The sequence below is a fragment of the Myotis lucifugus genome, unplaced genomic scaffold, assembly GCF_000147115.1.
Source record: "Myotis lucifugus unplaced genomic scaffold, Myoluc2.0 scaffold_215, whole genome shotgun sequence".
NCBI classification, from domain to species: Eukaryota; Metazoa; Chordata; class Mammalia; order Chiroptera; family Vespertilionidae; genus Myotis; species Myotis lucifugus.
Window position 1 is genome coordinate 1,599,467 of NW_005871263.1, and position 22,031 is coordinate 1,621,497.

General features: G+C 46.3%; 1 protein-coding gene across 2 annotated transcripts; it reads left to right on the plus strand.

The window, feature by feature from the left end:
- The first annotated feature begins 12,906 nt into the window (after positions 1-12,906).
- SPATA2 (spermatogenesis associated 2) lies at positions 12,907-21,858 on the plus strand. Of its 2 annotated transcripts, none has more exons than XM_006097981.3 (3): positions 12,907-13,113; positions 18,972-19,415; positions 20,470-21,858. In XM_006097981.3, exons 2-3 carry the CDS (start codon positions 19,080-19,082, stop codon positions 21,688-21,690), a joined length of 1,557 nt encoding a protein of 518 aa, XP_006098043.1. In that variant the 5' UTR covers positions 12,907-13,113; positions 18,972-19,079; the 3' UTR covers positions 21,691-21,858. The 2 variants fall into 2 exon arrangements, with proteins under 2 accessions (XP_006098043.1, XP_023617496.1); XM_023761728.1 differs by lacking the exon at positions 12,907-13,113 and adding an exon at positions 16,340-16,977.
- The last annotated feature ends 173 nt before the right edge of the window (positions 21,859-22,031 follow it).

The following is a 22,031-nucleotide window of genomic DNA, read 5'->3' on the forward strand; positions in this document are numbered from 1 at the left end:
CAATTGCTTCCTTGGTTGCAAGTCTCCTGGGGACTCTTAGAGTTTAGGAGATGCACACCTGAGAGGGAAGAAAGACTCGGACAAGCTCTGGGAGGTGGGGGAGAGCACCCCTAAACTATATCATTCGTTTATGCTGAATATTGTTGATGCTGAAAAGAGATTAGCCATTACTAAGTAGGTGTTGAAGACAGGCTATCACCACACTGAGACTTGCTAGTGAAAGCAGAAATAATGGGAAGCGTGTCTCCCTCCCTAAGTCAACATTATTTCATATTATGTTCACCCGCCTCCTGGTGATAAGGTTCAGCTTCTGATCTGTACAGGTGGGGAAGCTGAAGCTTGAAGAGCTGGACTAAACCTTACCCTCACAAGAAAGGAGCAGACCTCCATCCCAGATGTTTTGAATCCCAACTTTCTCCACTTTCTACTGCACCCAACTGACTCTTGCATATATCTATTTAACAAGAAACAGCTTTTTTAAAAGGAAGGCTGTACTAACAATTCTACATGGTTTTCGTAACCTGGAAAGTTAATGATCAATTAAGCCTCTACCGGAAAGCAAACAAAAGCCTCACAGTAAGGAGACTACGTGGGATCAATAAACCATGTTAGTTAAACCAGGTTAATTGAATGCAAATTTGTGCCTTTGTGTCATTCCCAATATGCCAAAATTTCTGGTTTGATCCTCAGTCAGGGCACCTACAAGAAGCAACCAATGAATGCATAAGTGGAACAACAAATCTCTTTCTCTCTCTAAAAATAAATCAATAAATTAAAATATTTTCAACTCCTGTGTCTCACTAGCCATATTTCTAGTGCTCAGCAGCCCCATAGAGGCTATGTATCAGGACACAGCAGATACAACCATTTCCATTATCACAGAAAGTTCTGTGGACAGTGCTGCTGTAGAGCTACTCACACACGAGGGAAGGATACAGACACACAGATGTCCAGGACAGCACTGGTCATGCTAGCAAAATTATTAAATAAATACAATAGATATAATTACTGGTATGTCAACTCCATGAGGACAGGAATTTTTGTCCGTTTGTTTACTGTATCTTTAGCTTTAAAATATATTTTTTAATTGATTTCAGAGAGGAAGGGAGGAGAGAGAAACATCAATGATGAGAGAGACTCATTAATCAGCTGTCACCTGCACGCCCCCTACTGGGGGTTGAGCTCGAAACCCGGGCATGTGCCCTGATGAGGAATCAAACTGTGATCACCTGGTTCATGGGTCTATGCTTAACCACTGAGCAACACAGGCCCAGCTGTATCTTTAGCTTTTAAAAACAGTGCCTAGTGCATGGTAAGTAACTCCATATATATTTGAAATTAAAGATGAAACTACCTGCCCATAGATTAATAAATGTGCCTAGTGCATGGTAAGTAACTCCATATATATTTGTTAAATGAATATACAGCTGATATAGAATGATCTTCAAAGTATATATTTAATTAAAATAACACCAAGGTGCTGAGTAATGTAACTGGTATATAATTGTGTATGGTGAGTAGATGTCTCTGAATGGTAGGGTGATCAATCCTCCTGGTTTGGCTAGAGTTGAGGGTTTCCCAGTCCTAAAGCTTGGAAGTCCCAGCACATAAATTGATCACCTGACTGAACAGAGTTCTGAGAATCTGGTACCGGTGTCCATCATCAGAAAGGAAAACGAGGGCCCTGGGGTCTAGGTTCTAGGCCTGGAGGAAGACTTACTTGTCATTCTCTTCTCTCTTGTATTGTCTAAACTTTCCCCTCTTTTATTTCTGCATTACTTTTTAAGTAAAAATTAAAGAATATTAAAAAAAATTAAAGAATATTGCATTAGGCCCTGTGGAAGAATAGATGATTAGACATGACCCAGCCCTCAATCCCTATCTCTTAGCCTCAGGTCACATGTAAAACTTATTGTTATACTTATCTAAAGTAGGCATAATTCACACCATTATGTGTTATTACATTTATTAATCTATGGGCAGGTAATTTCATCTTTAATTTCAAACTGATAAGAGATTCAAGATTGCCAAACTGGTATGAGCCCAGAGGCATTTCCACCTACACCACTAGGGGGCAAACAAGTACATACCTCACAGACTCACCTGGCCCAACTAGGTGAACACTGCCTCCTTTTTCTCTCCAGTTCCTTCAGGGTTTACTGTCCCTGCCCATTATGCCTTACTGTACTTAGACTGAAAGTAAAAATCAATAAGGGGCCCGACAGTGTGGCTCAGTGTTTCCAGGAGGTCACGGTTCCATTCCAGTCAGGGCACATGCCTGGGTTTCAGCTTGATCCCCAGTAGGGGTCGTGTAGGAGGCAACAGATTTATGATTCTCTCTCATCATTGATGTTTCTACCTCTCTCTCCCTCTCCCTTCCTCTCTCTGAAATCTGTAAAAAAATATTTTTAAAAAAGGGGGACATAGTCTTGGATTGCAAAGAGTTTTTTTCTTTTAATTAAATCTTTATTGTTCAGATTATTACAGTTGTTCCTCTTTTTCCCCCCCCATAGCTCCCCTCCACCCGGTTCCCACCCCACCCTCTGCCCTTACGCCCCCCCCCCACTGTCCTTATCCATAGGTGTACAATTTTTTTCCAGTCTCTTCCCGAACCCCCCACACCCCTTTCCCCCGAGAATTGTCAGTCCACTCCCTTTCTATGCCCCTGATTCTATTATATTCACCAGTTTATTCTGTTCATCAGATTATTCACTTGATTTTTAGATTCACTTGTTGATAGATATGTATTTGTTGTTCATAATTTTAATCTTTACCTTTTTCTTCTTCTTCCTCTTCTTAAAGAATACCTTTCAGCATTTCATATAATACTGGTTTGGCGGTGATGAACTCCTTTAGCTTTTACTTTTTTTTTTTTTTAATATTTCATTGATTTTTTACAGAGAGGAAGGGAGAGGGATAGAGAGCTAGAAACATCAATGAGAGAGAAATATCGATCAGCCGCCTCTTGCACACCCCCCACCGGGGATGTGCCCGCAACCAAGGTACATGCCCTTGACCGGAATCGAACCCGGGACCCCTGAGTCCACAGGCTGACGCTCTCTCCACTGAGCCAAACCAGCCAGGGTCTTTAGCTTTTTCTTATCTGTGAAGCTCTTTATCTGACCTTCAATTCTGAATGATAGCTTTGCTGGGTAAAGTAATCTTGGTTGTAGGTTCTTGCTATTCATCACTTTAAATATTTCTTGCCACTCCCTTCTGGCCTGCAAAGTTTCTATTGAGAAATCAGCTGACAATTGTATGGGTACTCCCTTGTGGGTAACTGTTTTTCTCTTGCTGCTTTTAAGATTCTCTCTTTGTCACCGTGCCCGGCTAGCTCAGTCGGTAGAGCATGAGACTCTTAAGATTCTCTCTTTGTCTTTTGCTCTTGGCATTTTAATTATAATGTGTCTTGATGTGGTCCTCTTTGGATTCCTTTTGTTTGGGATTCTCTGTGCTTCCTGGACTTGTAAGTCTATTTCTTTCACCAGGTAGGGGAAGTTTTCTGTCATTATTTCTTCAAATAGGTTTTCAATATCTTGCTCTCTCTCTTCTTCTAGCACCCCCATAATTCGGATATTGGTATGATTGAAGTTATCCCAGAGGCTCCTTACACTATCTTGATATTTTTGGATTCTTTTTTCTTTTCTGGTTGGGTGTTTTTTGCTTCTTTGTATTTCAAATCTTTGACTTGATTCTTGTGATCCTCTAATCTGCTGTTGGATCTCTGTATAATATTCTTTATTTCAGTCAGTGTATGCTTAATTTCTAGTTGGTCCTTTTTCATAACCTCGAGGGTCTCACTAGATTTATCGAGCGGTTTCTTGAAAATTCTTGAAAAACCTTAAAAGTGTGGTTTTGAACTCTATATCCAGTAGTTTGCTTTCCTCCATTTCTGTCATTTGTGACCTGTTTCTTTGTCTCTGCATTTTGGCTGCTTCCCTGTGTTGATAGAGTGGCTTTCTGTGCTAGGTGTCTTATAGGGCCCAGTGGCTCAGCCTCCCCAATTACCTGAGGTGGACACTCTTGGTGCACCCCTTTGTGGGCTTTGTGCACAGTCTTCTTGTAGTTAAGCCTTGATTGTTGTAGGTATCACTGGGAGGAATTGACCTCCAGGCCAATTGGCTGTGAGAATCAGCTGTGTCTACGGTGGGAGAACTTCTGTGCTGAAGACACCCTTATGGGGCAAGACTTGCTTCAGTGGGGCTTTTGTGCTCACTGAGTCTGCCCCCTGAGTGTGTCCCTTATGGATCTGAGGAGTTGTAATCTGGATGGTCCCACTCTGGGTACACTGGCTCTTGGATCTCTAAGGAGGTGCTAATTTAGCCTCTGCCTGAGGCTACCCAGCAGGGGCTATGAGAGATCTGCAGATTCTTCCTCTTTGTTTGGGGTTTGGAGGTGCCCAGATGAGGCCCAGCTGTGAAGCAATGCAAGCTGCTGTAGGGCCTTGGGCCTTCTTTTGGAAGTTCTGGGTCTCTCTGATCCAGCTGCAGTTTGTTAGGTAATTTTCAGATTGCAAAGGGCCAGACCATTCATATGCAAAAGCCTCTGTGACCAGCTTGGATGGGGCAGGGTCTCAGGGAATCAACAGGGTGGAGCAAACAGCTATGGCTGGTCCTCAGCACTGCCCTAAGAGGCCCCGGGTCTTAGTGTCCCGCGGTAATCGCTGCAAGCACCTTTGAGAGAAAGCTGCCCTGTAGTTCTGCCTGATGCCAGTCAGTCCAGTTTCTCCCTGTATGAGTCTGGGTCCCCAGAGACTCACCCAGAACTGGAGTTCAGAGCAGTTGGGAGCTTGTGACTCCCTTCAGATTGAAAAAGACAACCACATCCTCAGTGCCAGCCCTTCCCGCTTGCGCCTCCGTACCTCTGCACTTTACTTCCGCACCTCCTCTGAGTCTCAGTGTGCTTTTCTCTTTCCTTCTAGTTGTAGAATTTCCACTCAGCCAGCCTTCCTGTGGTTATGGGTGATGTCCGTTTTGTCTTTAAGTTGTATTTTTGAAGTGGTAGTGCGAGGCAGCAATTTCAGGTGTTTACCTATGCCGCCATCTTGGTTTCTCCTCGGATTGCAAAGAGTTTTAATGTGAGTAACGCTGATGCAAATATTCATTCAACCAATACCTTCTATGTGCCAGGCATCCTAATGGATGTTTGGAATATGGCTGTGAATGATTTGGACAAACAGGAAAGATGTAGGGGGATGACCACATAAAAATAGCAGTTTATCTATTACTTCAGCAGATCACACAGCATTTTACAGTTTATATTATATCAATAATATATGCAAAAATTATGATCCAGTATGATGTGACAAGAACTAGAACTAAACAATGAATATTGTCAAGACTGATTGAAATAGAGATTTAAATCCACTACCATCAGCAGCAACTGCATATATTGTGACTTGAGACATTGGCTAAAGATAGAATGAAGTCATCACAATTAGTAAGACATTGGAAAATGAAGTATTCATATAGAAGTGGAATTGCTGGGTCATTTAAATTTATTAAAAACTGCCAAACCAAACCATTTCCCAAAACCTCTAATGATGTATGAGTTGCTCCACATCCTCACCAACATTTGGTTGTCTACATTTTGCTTTTAGCCATTCTAGTAGGTGTGTAGTAGGATCTTGTGGTTTTGATTTTTTAAAAAAAATATTTTTATTGGCCGAAACTGGTTTGGCTCAGTGGATAGAGCGTTGGCCTGCGGACTCAAAGGTCCCAGGTTCGATTCCGGTCAAGGGCATGTGCCTGGGTTGTGGGCACATCCCCAGTAGGAGATGTGCAGGAGGTGGCTGATCGATGTTTCTCTCTCATCGATGTTTCTGGCTCTCTATCTCTCTCCCTTCCTCTCTGTAAAAAATCAATAAAATATATTTAAAAAAAATATATATTTTTATTGATTTCAGAGAGGAAGGGAGAGGGAGATAGAAACATCAATGATGAGGGAGAATAATTGATCAGCTGCCTCCTGCGCACCCCATGCGGTTTTAATTTTTATAATGATGGATGATGTTGAGCACTTGTTCGTTTGCTTATTGGCTATTTGTATGTCTTCCTTTGGAAAATGTCTGTTCAAGTCTCTTGTTCATTTTTTATTGGGTTGTCTTTTTTTATTCTTTGGTTGTAGGAGATAAAATATTATTTTGTATTTAGGCCATTATTTTTGTAAGTTTTTATTTTGAAATAATTTTAGACTTACAAAAAAGTTAAAAAATGTTTTAATGAACTCCCAGAAACCCCTTCAACCAGATTCCCCAATTCTCTCGCTCTCTCTCTCTCTCTCTCTCTCTCTCTCTATATATATATATATATATATATATATATATATATATATATATATATCCCATATAATAAAAGCCTAATATGCTAAGTGTCTGGTTGTCCGGGTGTCCGTTCAACCAGTCAAAGCGTAATATGCTAATGATATGTTAAGGCTGCTTAACCAATTGTTATGATGTGCACTGACCACTGGGGGGCAGACGCTCAACACAGGAGCTTCCCCCTAGTGGTCAGTGCACTCCCACAGCGGGAGTGCTGCTCAGCCAGAAGCCCTGAGCTGGGCTCATGGCTGGCAAGCGCAGTGGCGGTGGCGGGAGCTTCTCCTGCCTCCACAGCAGTGCTAAGGATGTCCAACTGATGGCTTAGGCCCGCTCCCCGGACACCTCCTGAGGGCTCCCGGACTGCAAGAGGGCACAGGCCAGGCTGAGGGACCATCCCTAGTGCAGGAATTTCATGCACTGGGACACTAGAATATATATATATATTTACACACACACACACACACACACACACACACACACACACACACTCGAGTGTCCCAGTGCATGGATTCATGCACATTGAAAGGAAATTAATTAGAAGGTGGCCGGCAGGGCGGGATTGGGCAAGACAGGCTGGCGCCACGGCTCAAAGGGCATTTGCAGAGTGAGCAGGATCACTCCAGCAAGTGGGGTCCCTCAGCCTGGCCTGCAGGGATTGGGCCAAAACAGGCTCTTCAACATCCCCCGAGGGGTCCCAGATTGCGAGAGGGTGGTTCTCAGGTGACACACCCTGGAATCGGGCTCCCTCCTCTCTGGTTCTGGGGTGCATCATCCAAGAACTCCCACTGCTAAGTCACCACAGCTCAGCAGTTCCTGTGTTGAGCGTCTGCCCCCTGGTGGCCATTGCATGTCATAGCTACTGGTTGGATGGTTGCTTAGCCTTTTCTATATAAAACATTTGTAGACATGATGCACCTTATAAATATTTTAGTGGCATTTCCTTAAAAGAAAGACATTCTCGCCCTGACCTGTTTGGCTCAGTAGATAGAGCGACAGCCTGCGGACTGAAGGGTCCCAGGTTCCATTCCAGTCAAGGGCATGTACCTTGGTTGTGGGTACATCCCCAGTAGGGGGTGTGCAGGAGGCAGCTGATTGATGTTTCTCTCTCATCGATGTTTCTAACTCTCTATCCCTCTTCCTTCCTCTCTGTAAAAAATCAATAAAATATATTTTAAAAAAGGAAAAAAAAGACATTCTCATACAAAACTATAGTACAATGATCAAAAAGGTTTTTATTGTGGATATGTACATATTCATATAGATATATCTATATGGATATATATAATTTGCCATTTTGACCATTTAAAACTGTATAAGTCAGTAGCATTGATTACATTGACAATATCAGGCAATCACCACCACTATTGTTTCCAAAATTTTTTCATCACCCCAAACAGAAACTCCATACCCATTAAGTAATGTCTTCATTCTCCCCTCTCCCTAGTCCCTGGTAACTTCCAATTTACTTTGTGTCTCTTCAAATTTTCCAATTATAGACATTTCATGTAAGTAGAATGATATAATATTTGTACTTTCACGACGGCTTCTTTCACATAGCATAATGTTTTTCAATATTCATCCATGTGGTAACATATCAGAACGTCATTCCTTTTAATGGGTGAATAGTATTCCAGTGTATGGGTATACCACATTTTGTGTATCCATTCATCTGTTGATGGATACTTAGATTGTTTCCACCTTTTGGCTATTGTGAATAATGCTGCTATGAATATTGGTGCACAATGTTCTATTCAAGCCCCCAAGTTTAACTATTTTGGGTAGATACCTAGGAGTAGAATTGCTAGGTCATATGGTAATTCTTAAATATATTTTTTTAATTGATTTCAGAGAGAGGAAGGGGAAGGAAGAGAAAGATAGAAACATCAATGGTGAAGGAGAATCATTGATTGGCTGCCTCCTGCACGCCTTCTACTGGGGATTGAGCCTACACCCTGGGCATGTGCTCTGACTGGGAATCGAACCATGACCTCCTGGTTCATAGGTTGACGCTCAAACACTGAGCTACACTGGCTGGACTAAACCAGTGTCCTTGGTGTAGGGAAGATAGCATTTACTAGATGGCTGCAAACTGCTTGTTTAACTATCTGTCTCAGTTTCCTTATTCCACTTGTCCTGGCTTACTAGCTACCTCAACAGGGCTACTAAATGCTATACTTGAACCCAGGTCTACTGGCTGTAGGGTCATTTCTGTCCCACTGTACCATGTTGCTGGGGACCTTAAATGCTGATTTCTTATTCACCATACTCTGTTGCCTCCCAGCACCAAACACGTGGTCTAGAGAGCAAGGGCTGTGATCACCATCTTTCTTGCTCCTAGACCTTCAGTGGCTCCCAGGTGCCCACAGGGACAAAGCAACTCTACCTGACACTTGAGATCCTCAGAGACTAGGCTGACATCCCATCACCCCAATTCCCCAGCTCATCCTGTGCACTCATTTTTCTAACCTGATGAGCTGTGTGTTCCTTATCCATTCTCAGTGCAGGGGTCAGACCTGGCACCCAGGGCCACACAGCCCTGTGCATGTGACTCTGGCAAACAGTATTTTATGTTTGGTATCAGGATGGGATCATGGTTTCTTTTCCCCTCCCACTAAAGCCTTTCAGTCTGTTACTATCATTATTAATTTTGATGTTCTAATTGTCCCAGATTTGACCAAAAGGAACTCCTCCAACCTGGCTTTTGTGTCCTTTTAACATGTCCCATTACTCTTTTAGCATATCCTTACTTCCTGTCTCAATAAGATGTTCCAGGTACACGTTGCAATTTCCCTGCCCGAGCCCTGAGAATGTCATTTCTCCAAGGAGCCTTGGTTCCTTTTAGTGGAGAATGGTATTTAGAAAGCAAGATCTGGGTGATTGTTGCTCAAGGGGTGTCATTTCTTGTGGGCTCTCAGCAGGTGGAACTAGGAAGTGTATTTACACCTGGGGTTTGTGATTGAGAAGTTTCACTTAAAAATCTGTACTGCTCCTCTTCAGAAACCTAAATATCTCATCACAATTAGTGGGGAAATTGGCAACAATCAACTGGAGCATGGTAGGGGTTCAGTAATATAGATTTTCTCACTAAAATATTTATTGAAGACTCCCTGTAAGCCAGATATGATGACTATATTAATACTAATGGCTGGTACTACATATAGTATGAGACTATCCTTCTCTAGTAATGCCCACTTTATATGCTTGGAGACAGTTGAGTTTCAATTTCCAGGATTTCCTTTCGATTGCTTTCTTCCCTCCAGCTGGAGATCCTCACAAGTCCAACTCACTCAAAGCCCAGCTCAAATGCTACCTCCTCTAATTTTCCCCGTCAAAGGTCCCCTCTCTATTCTATAAGCTCTATACCCTTCTCATAACATTTACCACCTTCAATTTTGAATTATAGGCTTTTAGTTCGTCCTACTCCTAGTTTATTGTCTTTCTGATAAGAAGACTGTCCCTGTTGCTGGCTCCCCTTGAGGGCAGGAGCTGTATCTGTTTTGTTCAGTTATGCCCTTTAAACCTAACATCAATGAAAAATTCCATCAGATATAAATACTGTTGAACCTCTTATTGCATGTGGGGCAGATAGTAGTAATAAAATTGTGAGCAAAACAGGTGTAGCTATCTCCTCATGGAGATAACTGACTTCTGTGGGAGAGAGAAATTAAAATCACATAATATGAATTTGTGGAATGACTTGAAAAACAAATGATCTACATTTGTATTGTTGTCCCAATATATACGCATCCTTAGAAAATATCTAGTCTTGGTTGATGTTTTGTTTTCCATTCCAGGGTATGTCTTTTTCATTCCACTGCATGTCTCACAGTTATGTAATCCTTTAAAAGTGATCCATAGTAATCATTGGTACAGATACACCATTCCTCTACTGATGGACATTTAGAATGTTTTTTTATTTTTATTTTTGGAATGTTTAAAAATATATTTTTATTGATTTCAGAGAGAAAGGGGGAGAGAGAGATAGAAATATCAATGATGACAGAGAATCATTGATCGGCTGCCTCCTGCACACCCCCTACTGGGGATTGAGCCTGCAACCTGGGCACATGCTCTGACAGGGAATCGAACTCTGACCTCCTGGTTCATAGGTTGATACTCCACCACTGAGCCACACTGTTTTTGCATTACAGACAATGAAGTGACAGGTCTCTTGTATATTTACATTTGTTTTTCTGGTAGGTGCCAGGAAATCGATTGCTTGGTCATTGGATTGCTTTCCTTTTTTGTCCTATACATGCCTGTATTGCTGGAATTCATGTGTTACTTTTGTGATTAAAAAACACCACCCTCCTATAAAACAGAAGTAGGTAGATCGTTCCTGTTGTTGGCTCTTAGGAAGCAGAGGTGCTTAATCATTGTCATATGACTGTTATATAATCTGCTAATCATTATGTAATAAAATCTGTAAAAGATACTCCTGTGATTCCACATCACCAAGCAAAGAAATCTCGGACCTTCAACCCTGTCTAAAATATGAGAAACATGGCTCTCTCCAGTGACTTTGGGTCTTTTCTGATGTGAAATATCACCAAGTCTCAATGACCAAGGTTTCCTATTGGTAAAACCTTAAAAATCTGTTTCCCTTTTGACTGTCACAGAACCACAGGGCTGGAAGGGACTTATTAGCAGGCTCATGCAGTCTTACAACAGTTTCCAAAGGACAGTTTTGAGTTGTTGCAAAGTCAGAGAGTTTGGATGACCTGGAATTCCTGTAAACACTATCACCTTGCAGGTGATTAGAGAGGAGCTTAAACATTAGCTGATAAAAGCTGAAGTACATAAAGTCCTCGAGTGATGCTCAGACAGCAACAGATATAGTAATCGCTGCTGTTTGAATAGCAGGTTGTTGGTTCTCCAAATGCTTCCCCATGTACTATGTCATTGACTCCTGAGACGAGCCCACTGGCTTTAGCTGGGGACACCAAGGCTGAGAGAGAATCCGACCATTAAGGAACAACTATTGGGCACCTCATGATCAGGCTTGTTCAGAGCTCAGGGAAAACAGATGTATAAGGAGCTCCAGGTCTTGTGGGGGAGTCAGGTTTAAAAATGTAATCCACTGTGGTTAAGAGCTGAGATAAAATGATGAAAGACAGCCCAGCCCGAGTGGCTCAGGGGTTGAGAGTGGACCTATGAACCAGGAAGTCACAGTTTGATTCCCAGTAAGGGCACATGCCAGGGTTTTGGGCTCCATTCCCAGTTGGGGGTGTGCAGGAGGCAACTGATCAATGATTCTCTCTCATCATCGATGTTTCTATCTCTCCCCCTCTTCTTCCTCTCTGAAATCAATAAAAAATATCTTAGAAAAATGATGACAGTGTTGTGGGGAACCAGAGGAAGGCTGGTCTTTGCTGGGAAAAATCAGGGAAAGCTTCCAGAAAGGCTGTGAGGACTGAGCTGGGGCTGGAAGCCAGAAAAACTAGGAAGGGATGAGGTGAGGGGAAGGACATTGACACGGTGGGAACAGCATATAGAGGCACAGAGGCCAGGAGGGTAGGAGAGCATGAGAAGTGCAGGGAGCCAAGGGCATGTTGGAGGAAGAGAACTAGGCATGGAGTGGGCTCTAGTCTTTAATAAATGTCTGGGATAAGTTAGGGAGATAGAATGAATGGTTCAGTTGCAAATATGCCCAACAGTCTTGAGTATGTACTAGAGATTCAGTGAGTGGTGAACCACAGAAACCGAGTCCTCGGGGAGCTTATGGGCAAGGTGGTGGGTGGGAGCAAAGACAAACCCATGAAGTGAAGTAACAAGCCACCAATATCGATGCCAATGTAGCCCACGCCGCTACCACAGGTGCCTGTTGAAAAGTCAAAAAGCAACGAGGCACTATCTTGGTTTTCCCCACTGCCGACTTCCATTTAAGGAAATTGAGGGCAGAGAGAGGTAATTTCTTTTAACTTAACCAGGTTTAAAAAGAAAATATATTTAGCTCTTTCTGCCAACTATTGTAATAAGCGGTTTCCATATATGAACTCAATGCTCACATGAATTCCAGGAGACGGCACTATTACAACTCCATTTTACAGGTGAAAAAACTGAGGCGCGGGGAGGTTAAGTAACTTTCCCAAGGTCAGGCAGCTAGTAAGTGGCAGAGGCCAAGCTGGGAGGACAGCCTGTAGCATCAACCGTGCTCTCTAGGCTAGATTCAGTCTCCGCGATCCCGGCTTCTCTTGCTTCTTTAAGCCTGGGCTTCTTCGCCCGTAAAAAGGAGGCGAGGGATCCAGCTGTCAGCCTCTGCCCAGGCGCAGGCGAGAGCACAGTTCCGGGGTCATCTCCACGGAGGGCAAGTCCGGGAGGCGGAGGCCCAGGGTCGCTCAGTCTGGGCTAGCGGCTCGGACTCCACCGCCCCGCTCCTCACCGGTTCCCATGACAACTCGGCTAGCTGCCATCCAGGGGCGGACGGCGTGCGTCACTTCCGGATCCGTTTACTTCCGGGTCCTGGCCCCAGCCCGGGTCGTGCCTTTCAGTCTCTACAGTGAAATTCCGCCTCTTCTATCCTCGCTCTTCTGCCTTCCGCTCCTTCCTCCTTCGCCCGTGGGCATCGGCTTTTCCCGGCCCAGCGCGCAGCCGCGGCCCGGCCTCCCTTCGGACCCGCCTCCGAGAAACGTCATTTCCTGGCCGATTGTTTCCGGGTCGCCGCTGGCGCCGGGGTACAGGTCTCAAGCCCCTGCAGCCGCCCGGAGCGGCGAGAGCCCACCCGGCCCGGTCCGGCGGCGGCCGCGGCTCTTTCTCGCTTCCCTCGGCCGGGCGTCTTCGGGGGCAGTGGCGGGGTAAGTGCGGTGACCGCGACGGAAACAGCCTCTGGGGTTTTCCCAGGCGGAGGGAGCGTTCGTCTCGGCGTCCAGGGAGCGGAGTCCCCTCCCGCGCGGCGGGAATGACGGGCGGGCCCGCCTTCTCCGCACCCCGGGGCCCAGCTTGTCTTCAGGATCCCTGCTCCCCCAGGGACTGCTCGGCAGACCCCTAGGACCAGACATGGGTGGCTCAGGGCAGTCAGGAGGAACACCCCCTCGTTGGCGTCTAACGGAGAAGGAGGACATCCCAGTTCCACCGCGAGGCCGTGACGGCGCAGTGGTCCTCAGCCCGATTTTTGGCGGCCGACCTGGGCTTGTACTCACTGTGTGACCTTGGACAAGTCACTGAATCTTCTGAGCCTCAGTTGCCTAATTAATTAGTTAAACGGGAGTGAGCTTGCCTGTTAGGACTGTCCTGGGGATGAAATGAGCTAATGCTTGTGGAGCACCATCTCTGGCATACAGCAGGCGTCCCATAAATGATAGCTGCTGTCAGTTCATTCACGGGCCCGTGGGGAGGCCCCGAGTTCGGGTCTAGGATTTTTGTTGTTGTTTGTTTTGTTTTGTTATCATGACGTGGCCTTCCAAGGTTACCAGGCTGGGAATAGCCGCCGCCCGCTTCTGTCCCCTGCAGGGAGGGGACACTGCTTCCTCCAGAGCCCCTCGCAGAGGCAGCTGCCGCCAGGGCAGCCCGATGTCAGCACCGCCGGGGTTATTTTCAGAGGTTGGGGAGGCCTCTGTCTGTCTCTGATCTTCTCTGGAATCTGGTTGGGGTGTGGGGACCCTCTGGTCTTTAACAGCCAGCGGAAGCTGTCTAGGATATGCCCCCAGAGCCTCGGGCTTGGAAAGGAGTGGGGTGAGGAGGTGACAGGGTTGAACTGCTCTGGCCTTGCCGCTGCTGGGAGGCCGAGGGGCGTCCAAGCCCGCGGAAGCTAGACCAGGGATCCGTAAACCTGAGGACTGGGGCAGTGCTGGGACCAAAATAGCTCCCGCTGTGCAGGGAGGGGGCGCCTTCCTATGCAGCTTGGGGAATGTTTCTGCTTGAATGGGCCAGCTGAGGAAAAGCCAAGCCAATGCTTTGCTTCCCAGAATCATTTCAGTTCCATTCAGTGGGGTTTTAAACAGATTAAGTTTTCCTTTGTGATGTTTAAAAAATAATAATTAAAAAGCTGCCTCCTCCTATCTAGCTCTTCACTGATTTGCTTTTCATAAGAGGTCCAGGTTGTGCCCCTTTTGAAAAGCAAATTAGTGAAGTGCTGACCAAGCCTTTGGCTCTGAGCACCTGCCTGACTTTGTTAGGGATGTTCAGTGCCTATTTTTTTTTTTTTTTTTTCCGCCAGACTGGCACATCTTGGCTTTCCAGTGCTTGGGTTGCCTGGAGAAATTAACAGCTTCTGTCACTGTGCTGTCTGGTCTGTAACCACACTGTTTTTGCAGTGAGCGTGTTTTCAGTTCTTGCAGAGTGTTGGAAATAAATTGCTGGTTCTATGCTCAGAAAAGACACCTGCTATGACCAGCTATAATGCAGCCTGTATTCTCAGAAAATGTAATCAGGACGGATGATGTCAGCTGCTTCACCACTGGCCAGTCTCTGGCCAGCCTCTTCCCTTGGCCCTTAAGCTTACATCATAGAGCTTCCAGCCCCATTCTGTGTGGGAAGATGAATTTTGCTACTACAGGAATTTTGAACTCAACTCTGCTCTCCCTGCCATAGGGTGTTCTAGCTTAGCTGAGCCCTTTCAAGTAGAGCTGTCCAGCAGACCCAGCTGACAGCTTTGCTTAAAAGCAGTGCAGCTGAGAGCTCGAGCCAGGATTTTGGCATTCGACGAAGGTTCAGATCTCAGATCCACTTCTTAGCTAGCCTTGTGACTTAGGACAAGTGACTTGGCTTCTCTGAGCCTCAGTTTCCTCTTTAACCTTGGGGCTGTCCTGTGGATTTCATTGAATTACATTGAGCTTCAGCAGAAGGCCCTTATATACTAATCACTTGGTGAATGGTATTAATTTTAACAATAAATAAGACAAATGGGAAAAAGCACAGGCGCCAGGATTGGCCAACTCAAATTCAAATTGCAGCTTTGATTTGAAGCTCTTTTAGCTCTTTTGGGCAGATTATTTAGTGACTTGGTTTCCTCATAGCATTATTACATGGTTTAGACAGGATGATGGAGTTGAAGCAGAAAGCCCAATGCTTAGCACATAGGACCTCAATAATTGTTTGTTTCCTTCTCTCCTTTCCTTAATTATCTTTTTTTCTTTTTAAAAAAATATATTTTATTGATTTTTTACAGAGAGAAAGGGAGAGTGATAGAAAGTTAGAAACATTGATGAGAGAGAAACATCAATTTAGCTGCCTCCTGCACACTCCCTACTGGGGATGTGCCCGCAACCAAGGTACATGCCCTTGACCAGAATCGAACCTGGGACCCTTCAGTCCGCAGGCCGACGCTCTATCCACTGAGCCAAACCAGTTAGGGCTCCTTAATTGTCTTTTAGCATTAATTTTCTTTCACCGTTTTTCTCACTACCTCGGTTGGTACAAAATTCTTCTTAGATGGGTTCTCATCCTTGACTTTAGGATTTTGAACACCAACTACGCTGTTTGGATCCCTTCTCCTTGCTTATTGTTTGCTAGCAACAAGCAAGGGTGTGGATGTGGTGTGATTACAGAGCAGCAGACGCAGAGCTTGAGGGTGGCTGACTTTGTAAAAAAAATAAAAATAAGAGCCCTAGCTGGTTTGGCTCAGTGGATAGAGCGTCGGCCTGCGGACTGAAGGGTCCCAGGTTCAATTCCGGTCAAGGGCATATGCCTGGGTTGCGGGCTGGATCTCCAGTGGGGGGTGTGCAGGAGGCAACTGATCAATGATTCTCTCATCATTGATGTTTCTATCTCCCCTCTCCCTTCCTCTCTGAAATCAGTAAAAATATTTAAAAAATAAATAAAAATAAGAAATCATCTTCTAAGGCAGTGGTTCTCAACCTGTGGGTCGAGACCCCTTTGGGGGTCGAACGACCCTTTCACAGGAGTCGCCTAAGACCATCGGAAAACACATATATAATTACATATTGTTTTTGTGATTAATCACTATGCTTTAATTATGTTCAATTTGTAACAATGAAAATACATCCTGCATATCAGATACTTACATTATGATTCATAACAGTAGCAAAATTAAAGTTATGAAGTAGCAACGAAAATAATTTTATGGTTGGGGGTCACCACAACATGAGGAACTGTATTAAAGGGTCGCGGCATTAGGAAGGTTGAGAACCACTGTTCTAAGGGCTCAAGGTTGACTTTCTTGAATGAAAACTCACAGCAGTGTTTAGGAGGCTAGATGTCCCTCTGTTTAAATTGTTCTCAGGTACCAACAAGCAGTCCTTGGGGCCGGAGGCAGGATGGAAGCTTACCTTAGATAAATAAAAAGTGATAAATGCATGTGGGTTTCTATTAGCAAGGACAGTGATGTCTTCTCTCAGGTTGCAATACAATTTTGTTTTCCAAGAGAACATACATAGTTTGATACTAGACAGTAAAGTCTTTCAACTAGAATTGAGGGCAGGACTATGTCTTCTCAACGCTGTCCCCTATTGTTCCTACCACCTGGTATCCGCCCACACTGCCTCCAGCCCAGTGCCTGGCACGAGGTAGGTGCTTCGTAAATCCTTGATGAACTCAGGAATCGTGGGGTGATGGGAGCACCACAGGCTCCAAGTCAGAAGGTCAGGCTTGGAATCTTGGGTCCACCGTTGTCTAACCCTGAGCTACTTAGGACGTAGAGCACGTCCTGTCTCGGAGCCTCTGCTCCTCTCTCCAGCTGATCGCCAGGATTCTTGGGAGAGGTAAAGAAACTAAACGGGTGGCATCATGATTGCTCACATCCTTTGCATCATTCATTTAACCTGCTTTATCAAACACTAAGTGGCAGGCCCTGTGTTAGGCAGCATGATGAACAGAACAGATGTGGTCCTTTGCCTTTGTGGAGTTTACTGGGTAATGGGGGGAGACAAAGAGAGGAAGTTAGTAAATGAATAAATACGGTGATAATTTCAGATGGTGATTATCCCAGGATGAGTGGATAAAGGACTGGGAAGGTGGGAGTTACTGAGCTGGGGTTGTCAGGGACGGCTGCTATTTGAGCTGAAGCCTGAATTAGAGAGCCAGCTATGGGAAGAGTCAGAGGAAGAAGATGCAAAAGGAACATGTGCCACGGTCCTGAGATAGAAAGGAGCTTGTATTTGAGGAGCAAGACAGGTCATGTGGGTGGAACTTGAGGGAAGGGAAAGACTGCCATGTAGAGCCTTTGACCTTGGTCAGGGGGTCAAATGCCATTTCCCACTGCTAGGAGCCTCCTTCACTCAGACAGCAGGTATTTCTAAAGCACATGCCCTGCTCCCTGCACCCATGGTGCTGTGATCAGGAAAGGCAGGACAGGTGAGTGTGAAAATGCATATCCTGTGAGATTTGTCCCACTCTGATCTTACCTTCCTGAGAAAGCTTGGCATCTTGGGGGGCATAGCACCTTCAGACACAGGAATGGCTGCTTGTCTATCAGGGACTTCTTTTAAGCCAGCATACTGATTGCATACAATCCTCCCACCAACTCTGGACTCTGGGTACTATTATCAACCCCTTTCTTCAGATGAGAAAACGGAAGCCCAGAGAGGTTGAATAATTTGCCAAAGTAACCTAGAAAAGCAGACCCAGGATTCACACCCAGGAAGCCTTGCTTCGGAATCTGTTTGTCACCCCTGTGCCATGTTGCCCGCCCCTGGCCCTGGCAATATCCTTCAATAAATCCAATTTACTCCCAGCATTGTAGCATGAAGAATATTGCTGGATCTGTAAATGTGCTACTAATGGGTGGCCAAGCAGACAGCAAGAGCGTATAAATTGTGTGTATCTCAGCTCAGAACGTTCTATCCTCTCCCAGCAGAACTGTAAACTGCTCTTAAGGTAAAGGGGAATGTGGGCCATCACAGGCAGATATGAGCACTCTCCAGGGGCCAGCAGCCAGTGTGGTCTCTTTTTAAAATTGCAAATAGGATCATGTTCCACTTCCCCTTGCTTTGAACTCTTCAGGCAGGTGCTTCACATGGCTCTTGGAATAAATATAAAATTCTTAACTTGCCTTTTGAGGCCTTGGGGAATGGGATGCCGCATTTGCCTGCAGCTTCATCTCCCCTCCTCTCACTGCTGCAGCCGCGCCGTAGGCGTCCTTCTGTTCATAGCCAAGCTTTTTCCTTCCTGCCTCAGGAAAGCAGGGTGTGGTGTTACAGGCATGGACTTTGGAACCAGACTGCCAGGTCTCTCATCTCAGATCTGTTTCTGAATAGTTTTGTAACTTTCAACAAGTTTCTTAGTGTCTCTAAGTCTCGGTTTTTACATCAGTAAGATGGGGATAACAGTAATATCTATCTCTGAGGGTTGTTTGAGAAGACAAAATGTGTTAGTACAGGTAGGTCCCTGGCATGCAGTCAGCACTGATAGTGTTAGCTCAGGGCCTTTCTCCCTTCCGACACCTCTGCTGTGACACCCTTTGTCCACCTCTTTGCCTGGCACACTCCTCATCTTTTGTGTCTGTCACGGCCTCAGGAGGATTTTTTAACACTACTCTTCCCACAAAACCAGGTTATGTGCCCCTAATACTTTTCATTTGTGAGCTCACCTGGGAGCATGTAGTACGTGTTCAGTAAATGTGCTGAATGAATGAGCAAATGGGGCCCAGGACTGGTGGTGCCCACTGTACCTTGGGCCAGGTCTGTGTTTTGTTTTGCCACAGCTGATATGTGGACCATTGCAAGGGATGACCTGCTTCTCGTTCTTCCCCTTCCAGAACACTCCGCTGGTCCAGGTGGGCAACATGTTAGTGCTTCTAGCCATGTCCCTGCCTCTAACCCAGAGGCCATGGAGGAGATAAGGTAGCCCCTCATCCCTGGATCTGATGGGGAAGCCCAGTTCAATGGATACAAAATATAAGGATGACTTATTTCGGAAGTATGTGCAGTTCCATGAGGGCAAAGTGGACGCCACCCCCAGCAAGCAGCGGCCTGGCAATGATGAGTACCTGCGGGTGGCAGCCTCGACCTTGCTCAGTCTGCACAAGGTGGATCCCTTTTATCGATTCCGGCTGATCCAGTTCTATGAGGTGGTGGAGAGCTCCTTGCGTGCCCTGAGCTCCTCCAGCCTGCGGGCTTTGCACTGCGCCTTCAGTGTGCTGGAAACGGTGGGTGTCAACCTCTTTCTCTACCCATGGAAGAAGGAATTCAGAAGCATTAAGGTAAGGTCTAAGGTAGGGCCCTCCACACTGGTCTCCCTTCTGCTTTCTTGTCCCTTCCAGTCCGTCTTGCGAGGGCTTGTGCCAGTTTGATCACATTCCTCCTCTGCTTGCAGACTCTCCCGTGTTTCCCACTGCCTTTGAGATAACAACCAGAATTACCCCCATGGCTTCTCACCTTGCCTGTCTGTTAAATGTCATCTCTTAACTGGGTCCCCACCTCTGGCAGCTCACATCTGCTGCTGGGAGGTTAGACAGGCAGGCAGCACCCAGGTTGTGTGGAACCTTGAGGCCCAGGGCAGAGGGCCTGGATTTGTCCTAAGTGGATTGAAAAGTAAGGCGGTGCCATGATTAGTTTACATTTGAAGAGAATCCTCTGGCTGGTGTACGGGCAGTAGACTGTATGGGCAAGAGTGGGCCAGGGAGACCAGTTAGGAGGCTGCTGTAGAGGGCCAGTAGTAACAGAGGAGTGAGGAGGAGGAATCTGGGAGAGAATTCTGAATCATTCTGAAGGCAGTGATGGCTCAGGAGGGTTTTCACTAAGTCAGGGTCTTAAGTCTGACATAGAGGGCGGGGCAAGAGGAGGTTTACAGTTTGTGAGGACGTGAAACACAAGTTTATTCTGGTATTGTTATTTATTATTTTCCACATGAACAATTTAAAACCTATTTTTGCCCCACCTGTATTCTTCAGACCTTTTAGAAATGCCAGAAAGGAATATTCTCATTGCTCGTCTGGCCCTGCTTCTGATCCTCGTTCCTCACCGAGTTTGCCCTGCTCCTCACAGGGAGTAGTGCTGTGGTGCCGAGTAGAAAGCTAGTTGAAGGCTTTGTCCCCTGTGCTTAAGATAGGAGTGGTGCGCCATTTCCCTCACACCAGGCGCTGAGCTGTTGGTAAGCATTAGCCTCTGCCTCCTGTAGTGAGAAGCTATTGGGATCACTCCCTTCCCTTCTGTGGTTTCCTGCTTCCAGTTCAGACTTGGATGTGCTGAGCTTTGAGGCAGTCTCCCTTGTGTGTCAGAGAGAAAGTCCCTCCTCTTTGTCCCCCTTCCTTCCAGACCTACACAGGCCCCTTCGTTTATTATGTCAAGTCCACGTTACTGGAAGAGGACATCCGAACCATCCTGAATTACATGGGCTACGTGCCTGAGTTGGGGACTGTGTACAAGCTCACAGAATTGGTGGAGACCCTGCAGGTGAAGATGGTCTCCTTTGAACTCTTTCTGGCCAAGGTGGAGTGTGAGCAGATGCTGGAAATCCACTCCCAAGTCAAGGACAAAGGCTACTCCGAGCTGGACGTGGTAAATGAGCGCAAGAGCAGTGCAGAGGATGTGCGGGGCTGCTCCAACGCCCTGCGGCGGCGGGCTGAGGCCCGGGAGCACCTGCCTGCTTCAGTGGCTCGAGTGGCACTCCAGAAGTCGGCCAGCGAGCGGGGGGCCAAGGACTACTACAAGCCGCGTGTGACCAAACTCTCGAGGTCAGTGGATGCCTACGACAGCTACTGGGAGAGTCAGAGCCGGAAGCCGCCCCTGAAGACCTCGTTGAGCCTGCGGAAGGAGCCTGTAGCGGCAGAGGTAGGGGATGACCTCAAGGATGAGATCATCCGCCCATCCCCCTCGCTCCTGACCATGTCCAGCTCCCCCCATGGCAGTCCTGATGACCTTCCATCCTCCTCCCCCAGCAATGGCCTTGGCCTGCTGCGTGGCACGTACTTCTCTGCTCAGGATGACGTGGATCTCTACACAGACTCAGAACCTAGGGCTGCATACCGGAGGCAGGATGCCCTGCGACCAGATGTGTGGCTGGTCAGAAACGATGCCCACCCTCTCTACCATAAGCACTCGCCCCCCACCAAAGAGTCCGCCCTATCCAAGTGCCAAAACTGCGGCCTGTCCTGTAGCTCCTCCCTCTGCCAGCGCTGTGGCAGCCTGCTCCCCTGTCCCCCAGCCTCCAAGCCCAGCACCTTCCCCAGCAAGTCCTCCACCCATGACAGCCTGGCCCATGGGTCATCTCTGAGGGAGAAGTATGCGGGCCAGACTCAGCTGGTGCACGTCCACTCAAAATCCAAGTCCTCCACCACAGCCACCTCCCGCTGTGGCTTCTGTAATCGCCCAGGTGCCACCAACACCTGCACTCAATGTTCAAAAGTTTCCTGTGATGCCTGCCTCAACGCCTACCATTATGACCCCTGCTGCAAAAAGAGTGAGCTGCACAAGTTCATGCCCAACAACCAGCTGAACTACAAGTCCACCCAGTTCTCCCATCTCGTGTATAGATAAACTGGGCCTTGCACCTCCCTGCTACAAGGGCTACACCACTGATCTTTCTGGTTTCATGGGGAAGATGTGTTCATGCATTGATCTGGGAAGCAGAGAACCGCACTTGACCATGTAGGTGCCGGGGATATGGGTCAGCTGCACCATGTAGAAGTTCACTTAGTGACTAACATATATCTCAGCTGATGGCTCACTTAGTGACTAACATATATCTCAGCTGATGGCTGCTTTGTTGCCTGACAAGGGAGAGGGTGGCACTTCCATTTAGATTCATTTTTGCTAATCTCTACCCCCCCCCCCCTTTTTTTTTGGACTCTTGCCACATCTACCCTTCCCACCACAAA

Excerpts from the sequence above, each read along its gene's own strand:
- SPATA2 (XM_006097981.3), top strand. The coding sequence starts at position 19,080 with ATGGGGAAGCCCAGTTCAATGGATACAAAATATAAGGATGACTTATTT. Across the intron at positions 19,416-20,469 it reads AGGAATTCAGAAGCATTAAG|ACCTACACAGGCCCCTTCGT; the intron begins GTAAGGTCTAAG and ends CCTTCCTTCCAG.